The sequence below is a fragment of the Dromiciops gliroides genome, chromosome 2, assembly GCF_019393635.1.
Source record: "Dromiciops gliroides isolate mDroGli1 chromosome 2, mDroGli1.pri, whole genome shotgun sequence".
In the NCBI taxonomy this organism is placed as follows: Eukaryota; Metazoa; Chordata; class Mammalia; order Microbiotheria; family Microbiotheriidae; genus Dromiciops; species Dromiciops gliroides.
The window spans coordinates 291,592,757-291,601,016 of NC_057862.1; the positions used below are offsets into that span (position 1 = coordinate 291,592,757).

The 8,260-nt window shown below is 43.0% G+C and overlaps 1 protein-coding gene across 1 annotated transcript in view; it reads right to left on the reverse strand.

The window, feature by feature from the left end:
* The window catches only part of EXOC3L4 (exocyst complex component 3 like 4), a 52,588-nt gene extending 48,298 nt beyond the window's left edge, over positions 1-4,290 (reverse strand). Inside the window, 3 exon segments of the mRNA XM_043986926.1 lie at positions 2,166-2,552; positions 3,914-4,227; positions 4,229-4,290. Of these exon segments, the coding sequence (XP_043842861.1) occupies positions 2,166-2,552; positions 3,914-4,227; positions 4,229-4,272 (745 nt within the window). The 5' untranslated portion in view covers positions 4,273-4,290.
* Between the last annotated feature and the right edge of the window lie 3,970 nt (positions 4,291-8,260).

Sequence of the window (8,260 nt, forward strand, 5' to 3'; positions counted from 1 at the left end):
TGCCATTTCCTTTTCCACTTCATTTTACCAATGAGGAAACTGAGGCAAACAGGGTTAAGTGATTTGCCCAGGCCAGATCTGAACTCAGAGATGAGTCTTCCTGACTCTAGGCCTTGCACTTTATGTACTATGGGGCCACCTAGTACCCTAAACAAAACCAAGGGAGGTAATAGATCAGAAAGTATATTGTAAACTGTAGGGCCCTTCATAAATTATGTGGTGTTTTATAAATAATAAAATATATTTGAAGCTATAAAGTTCAATTCAATTGAGAAGTGATTTATCTCAAGGCATTATATAAAAGTTAATTCATTGAGGGCAGCTAGGTGGCACAGTGGATAAAGCACTGACCCTGGTTTCAGGAGGATCTGAGTTCAAGTCCAGATTCAGACACTTGACATTTGCTAGTTGTGTGACCCTGGGCAAGTCACTTAACCCTCATTGCCCTGTCCCACCCCCCAAATAATAATTTTTTTTAAAGTTAATTCATTAGATTTTAAGTTCCTTGAGGGCAAGGACTATCTTTCTTTTTCTTATTTGTATTCCTAGTACTTAGCATGGTGCCTGGCACACAGTAAGCACTTAATCCATATTAATTGAATTGAATCTATTATTATTTTTATTATTTAACAAATATTCATGATGTGCCTATTATGTGTAGGCATGGTACTAGCATGGAAATGCAAAGATATATAGATATTGATATAGATCTTTGCATTTCCATGCTAGTACCCTCTGTGTGTGTGTGTGTGTGTGTGTGTGTGTGTGTGAATGAGAAAAAGTTGATCCCTTCAGAAAAGGTTACTGGGAAGGTTATAGCATTTATATAGGTGAGTGTAATACAAGGTTGACAGTGACAGGAACAAAGTAAAGCAAGGGTTCTGAGAAAATCTGAGGAAAGACAGAGAGCACTTTCAGCTAGAGGGAATCAGGGAAGGCCTGCACAGAATCCGTGGCACCTGACACTCAATCCAGGGATAATGGATGGTCAGCCTGCAACCAGAGAGGCAAAGAAAATAGCATACTGAGTTTGGGGAAAAGATAATAGTCCAGTTTGGCTAGACCTGAGAGTATGTGAAGGGGAAGAGACAGAAACAAGGCTAATGTCCAACTGTGGTGAGCCTTGAGTGCCAGGCTAAGGAATTTAGTCGACCCTATAAACAATAGGGATCCTCTGAAGGTTTTTGAGAAGAGACATGGCCTGCCTTTTGAAACTTATACATTAGGAAAATGGATTTGAGAAAGGGAGAAACTGGAGGCCGGGAAACCAATTGGGGGTCTTTGAGAATAGTCTAAGGCAGAGGCAATGAGGCCCTCCACTAAAGTGGTGGCAATGTGAGAGGGAAAATGAAAACACTTGGTAAATTGTAAATACATGTGACAATTAAAAATATGAGAGACAGTTTCTGGGTAATTTAATCATTTGTTTGTTTGTTTGTTTTTATGGGGCAATGGGGGTTAAGTGACTTGCCCAAGGTCACACAGCTAGTAAGTGTCAAGTGTCTGAGGCTGGATTTGAACTCAGGTACTCCTGAATCCAGGGCTGGTGCTTTATCCACTGGGCCACCTAGCTGCCCCTAATCATTGTATTAATATACTGGCAGGTTATGAAAAAAAGGATGGTTAATGGACATCTCTCTCACACCGAAGACACTTAATGGTGGTGGGGTCAGTTTAAATACCCTTCTAACTGTAGGAGGTCCAATCACATAGCTATCAAATCCAATTGATTGGCACGATTTGAAGGTGTGTTATATTAAAATGAAGTCTGGGGATACATGACTCAGGTCACTGAACTCTTGGTGAAGATGATATCAGAGAAAAAAATGTAGAGCCCTACTCAAGCTGATCAGGGCAACATAGTTTCCACTCGGGTAGGTGTGGTTTGTACAATCTCATCTGTAAAGTCCTTCAGCTATCTAGACAAATGGACCTGTCTCCACTGAAGATTTTTGGTAAGCTTGGTTTGAGCTTGACTCAGATGAAATCTTACTTAACAAGGAGAACATGACTTTGAAGTTGAGGTGGGTGGGAGAGAAAGGACTAAGAAAGAAGGGGAGAACACTGGGTATACCCCAAGATATTGAAGAAGTAAGCCATCCAGAATCTCAAAACTGTCAAGACTACATGTGAGGGATTGCTTTTCTGATCGCTGTTCCACTTACCTTCCTTCACTTCCATTTTGATCTCTGGGGATTCTTCTTTAGGGGACCCCAGGGATGTCTTTGGTAGCCTCGGAGGCCGGTTGGTCACCTCCTTCTCATTTTTTATGACAGACTTGAAGAGGCGTGAGCTCCTTCGAAAAAAGCCACTCTCCTCGGTTGCCTGGACCCCAGCACCACCTTCCCTCTTGCTCATCCTAAGAAAAGTCCTCTTGAAGTTGCCCAGCCCAAGAATACCGTCCTCCTCCTTTTCATGGTAAGAGTTTGTGGAGTCGATACTAGACTTCCTACCACTATGGCTCTGGGTTGGAGAACAGGGCTTGGGGGGGCTTCTTTGTTTCTCTTGCTGAGGGTCCTTTGTTGTTGCTGATAGGGTCTTGTTGACAGAATCTGAAGAGAAAGGGAGAAGAGCCCCATTTAGACTCAATGACCAAGGAGCAGGATTCTGGACCCCCAAGTTATAAGATCATAGGCTTTTGAGCTTGAAACTACAGTTATGGATAGAGCACCGGCCCTGGAGTCAGGAGTACCTGAGTTCAAATCTAGCCTCAGACACTTAACACTTACTAGCTGTATGACCCTGGGCAAGTCACTTAACCCCAATTGCCTCACTTAAAAAAAAAAAAGAGAGAAACTACAGTTATCCCTTCCACATCATGGGGGTTAGGGGCATGGTGCCCTGACAATCTGGAAAAGCCTCATAACATTTTTTGATCCTCCCTTCATACCAGAGAAGTATGAATTATTATGGTATTAAATGATAAAATATGTGGATATGATACAATACTATACATATGTTTTATGTATGTCTGAGTTTCTAAACTTTTTCTGTGTCATCTGCAGGCCTTTGCATATCACCTGCAGCTTCTGCAAAACTCCCCTCCCCAAGTTCCCATTTAATTTCTGATGCCAATCTATGAAATGTCAAAACCAAGGTGGGGAAAGTCTCGATGTGGCAGGGATAACTGTACTTGAAAAAGTATTTCCCTCCAGCTCCAATTAATAAAATTACCACAGGGTGAGTCTGGAGACATCAGCCTGTCACTAAATTCACAGAATCATTGAGAACGAGAAGGGACCTTAGGGGACACTGAGTCCAATCTTCTCATTTTACAGATGAGGAAACAGAGGTTAAATCATGAAATACCTCGCAAATTGGATGTAAAGTGTTTTATAAATGGTAATGCACTTTATAGTATATAAAAGAATATTTATTTTTTCACTTTTATTTAAAAAATTTTTTCTAAATCATAAAAGTATTTTATTATTCTCCAGTTACATATAAAGAAAGTTTTCAATATTTGTTTTTACAAGATTTTGAGTTCCAAATTTTTCTCCCTCCCTTTCTTTCTTCCCCCCTCCCCAAGACAGCAAGCAATCTGATATAGGTTACATATGTACAATCACATTAAACATATTTCTGCATTAGTCAAAGCATATTTATTTTTTTACTTATTTTATTTTTGTTTGTTTGTTTGTTTTTGGTTTTTTGCAGGGCAATGGGGGTTAAGTGACTTGCCCAGGGTCACACAGCTAGTAAATGTCAAGTGTCTAAGGCTAGATTTGAACTCAGGTACTCCTGAATCCAGGGCCAGTGCTTTATCCACTGCACCACCTAGCTGCCCCCAAGCATATTTCTTTTTGAAGTGCTTTATAAAACATGAAATGCTGTGCAAATATGTAACGTGTCAGGATTGTGACTTGGGAGCTCTAAGACCCTTGACTGGGTCAGAGCTAATTGTTGGCCTCACCTGCTTCAGACTCCTCCTGCTCCTCCAGAGGTTCTATTTCAGGGAAAACAGGCTGTCTCATCTGATGAGGACTCGGTGGCTTCTGAGACCTGTCTGCTTCTTCCTCCACTGTTTGGAAGGCACTGAAGAGGGAGTATGAACTCCTGCGGATGGGCTTCTTCTTCTCCTCCATGTGGCCCCCAGATGCCACATTGACCTTGATCTTCAGTGAGAGGGATTTCTTTAAGCTTTCCATCCCCTTAAGGCTTTTCTTTTCCTTCCTGGGACTCAAGCTGGAAGACCTTTTAATCTTCCGCTCACAGCTCTGGGTCAGAGTCCTTGCTGGGGGAACTCCTCTGCTCCTGCTTCTGCTGGTTCATCCTTGACACTGATGTCCTCGGAGCCCCCAAAGGAGTCTGGGAACAAAGAGAAGAGGCCAATGAGCCCTGGTCATTAGGGAGGTCATCTAGGAGACCCCCATTCATTACTTCCCAATTAACTCAGCCATGGCCAATAACTCAGGCCCTTCTCAATTATTTGGGTGTTGTAGGATTCCAGCATTTAGGGAACCCATTCCCAGACATTCTCACCCTGAGAATTTCTTTTCTAAAGAGTACTACCTCCATAATAATAGATCATAAACTCCTTAAAGGAAGGGACATTAGGTTTTCTTCTTCAATCCCTATCACCCAGAACATGGCTTTGCTTAATAAATACGTGCTATCAGTTTTCTCAGATGCCACATTTTAAGAATGTTATTGACAAATGGAGAGTAGATAGAGAAGGGGAAATAGAGATGGTTAAAAAAAACCATTGAGAACCATCTGCTGTAAGAATAGTTGAAGGAACTCATGCCCAGAGAGGAGTGGGACCTATAAAGTTACACAGCAAGTTATTGGAAGAAAGAGTCAGGACCAACAGGCAGGCCTCCCAGGCCAGCATTCTTTTTTTCTTTTTATTTAAATTTTTTTATGCTATAATGCTTCCTTTTGTCACCCTCATACAGGAGCCCAGAGGAAGAGGGAGAAAGCCTGCTCCCCCTCCCATCTGGTTCCTCCATTCCCAAAGTCATCTCTTCCCTTCTATGCCCCCCACAAACAGCCTCCCCTGGGAGGCAGGACACACAAGTGGGGTTTCTGCCCCTCAGATTCCAGGATACCTCCTTCCCATCCCATATCAGGCCAATGCCTCATGCAGACTTGAGTCAAGAACATAACTTCAGGGAGAAAAGGATTGGGTAAGACATAGGTAATTTATAGGTCTTCTTCGGGAGAGGTCTTGGCACCTCCTCTCTTTATTTCTTCCTGCCATGAATTTTGGGGGAGATGGGCAGAATCGTTTCTCCCAAAGAGACACCGAATTTTAAGGTTTTGGAGAGGGCTGAAGCCTGGGATGAAGGGTGAGTTCAGGTCCCAGGCTGGACTAGGTGGGTGCTATGGGTGGCAGGCTAGACTAGGTAAGGAGCAGGGGACAAGCTTACCGGGAGTAGGAAAAGAAAGGTGGTCCCAGGCTCAGGAGGGAAATCAGCAATCAGTCTGTGTAGACTGGCAGCAAGGTTTCCTGAAAAACGCAGCCTAGCGCAAAGGGCTGGCTTATCTGGGTTGGGCATGAGGGAAGGGAAAGAGGAAGGAGGGAAGAGCAGAGTTGTATACTAGCTATGTCTATATTTAACACAAATGGAGACCATCCCCTGCCTAGATATTTGGGGACAAAGAAGTCAGAGGCAAGGGAAAATGCATTCTCCCCCCCCCCAGGGCTTCGGCTGCCCAAAGAATGAGGAGTTACAACCCTGGCACAGTAACTAGGACCCCAATATAGTAGGTGAGAGATGGGTCCATCTATATTCCATCCCTGAGGACTCAAAGGCTTGGGAATACAAATGCCACCCTGCAACCAATTTGGGTCTCTATTTCCCTATCCATATGACATTGGACAAATCACTTCACCTCTTTTGGTCTTAGTTTCTCTGTCTGTAAAATGAGGAGATTGAATCAGATCTGGGGTTCTTAACCTATTTTGTGTCATTGACCTCTTTGGCAGTCTGGTGAAGCCGTTGGACCCTGATATTTTGAAAATGTCATTTTAAAATGCATAAAAATAGGACAGCTAAGGCGGCACAGTGGATAGAGTACTGGCCCTGGATGCAGGAGGACTGGAGTTCAAATGTGGCCTCAGACACTTGACACTTACTAGCTGTGTGACCTTGGGCAAGTCACTTAACTCTCATTGCCCCGCCCCCCCAAAAAAGCATAAAAATACATAGGGCTACAAAGAAAACTGATTATATTGAAATGCATTTGTCAAAAATAATTTTTTTAAAGTTAACAACCACAGATTAAGAACCTCTGCATTAGATGTTTCTTCCAAGTCTGAAAATCATCTTTCTTTCTTTCTTTCTTTCTTTCTTTCTTTCTTTCTTTCTTTCTTTCTTTCTTTCTTTCTTTCTTTCTTTCTTTCTTTCCATCTTTCTCTCTCTTTCTTTCTCTTTCTCTCTCTTTTCCTTTTTTCTTCTTTCTCCTCCCTCCCTCCCTCCCTTCCTTCCTTCCTTCCTTTCTTCTTTCCTTCCTTGTCCAATCCCATTTGACTAGCTTTCTTACCTAGGCCCCACATCCCATATGCTTAGTGAAGGCCCCTGGCTTAGCCCACTATATAGCTCAGGAGATCTGCCAGCCTCAGTCTCCCCCCTAGCAGAGATTATGGGTGTGTACCACCATGTCTACCTGAAAGGGTATGTTTTAAGTTCCCCTTCAGAGCTGACATTATATATTCTATAGTATGAGAGAAACAGGAAGAACACACTCAGTGATTTACAGAGCCTTTGGGACTTTATAGTCAGTGAAGACAAGAGGAAAAGACCCAGGCTCAGCCACCTTGAACCTCATAGTCTAGAGCAAAGATTCTTAAACTGTGGGCCATGACCCCATATGGGGTTGCAAAGCTGAATATGGGGGTCATGAAAAATTTGGCAACAGTAAAAGGTTATGTACCCCTATTTTATATATCTATGTTCCCAGTGCCGCATAAAAATTTCTCAGGTAAAAATGGGTCATGAGTGGAAAAAGTTTAAGAAGTCCTCCTCTAGAGGGGACTGAGAAGGAGCAAATGCAGACTCAAAGATACTCTGGGAAGGAATGAAGAGCCAGCCTGGACGTTCCCAAAAAGGAACTCACAGCCTGACCAAGAAAAGGAAAAACACACTGACAATGGAAGGCTAGAATCTCCCAGGGCTGCCTGGTAGCCTAAGGTCTCCTTGTTCTTGACCTGATCCTGGGGGAGGGGAGACTGAACCCAGGGAGTCTATTTCTAGGAGACATGGTAACATTGGAGTCTCCTTTCTGACTAGACAGAAGGGGAAGGGGAGAAAGATGTGGGCAGGAACTCCAGAGTCTCCTTCTTGCTCTCCCAGTGGTTTCCTGCCCTACTTGTGACTGATATCAGCTCCATGGCTTAGCAATACTATGCATAGTCATGGTTTGGGGTACAAAGCTTCAGGAAATCGACCAAATTACCCATATTCCTCCTGCCTCCTTCTTCCCCATTCTGCCTCGAGCCAGCAAGCAGTCTTCCAACATGGTGTATAAGGGACTGGTTTAGACTTAGAAGAGCTGAATTCAGATCCACTCTGTGCTACTTACTACCTTGGCAAATAACTTTGTCTCTTTGGGCCTTAGCTTTCTTATCTATAAAATGAGGGGTTTGGACTATATGAGATAATAATATTAGCTAACTTTATACAGCAACTACTCTGTGCCTGGCACTGGGCTAGGTGCCTTACAATTACTATCTCATTTGATCCTTACAGCCATCCTGGGAGGTAGGTGGTTTTATGATCTCCACTTTAGAGATGAGGAAACTGAGGCAAACAGGTTAAATGTAAACTGCAGCAAACACTCCCTTAAATGGAATTTAGATCTCTCTTTCCCCAAAGGGGAAGACCAGAGGATGCAGAGGCCAATTCTTGAGATTTAAATCCCATTATTCCTTAAAAGGAGAAGGAAACCAGAGAAAGACAACGCCTACAAAAATGAAGTTTTATTAAGCAGGAAAGAAAATCTAGCAAGGTCATGGTCCTATTCAATTGCCTTGCCCAGGGTCACACAACTACTATCAAAAGTTACATTTGAACTCAGGTCTTCCTGACTCCAGGTATGAACACTCTTTGCATTACTAAGTGCTGTGAACCCCCAAATTAGAAGGGGACTTAGAGACTGTCTAGTGCAGGGATACTTAGCATTTGTGTGTGTGTGTCTTGCACCCCATTGGCAGGGCAGTCAACCCAATGGACCCCTTCTCAGGGGACCCCTCTAGTCCTTTTGCATAATTGAAGGTAATATTAAATTTCAAGTAGAGGTTAGTAAGAATAAATAT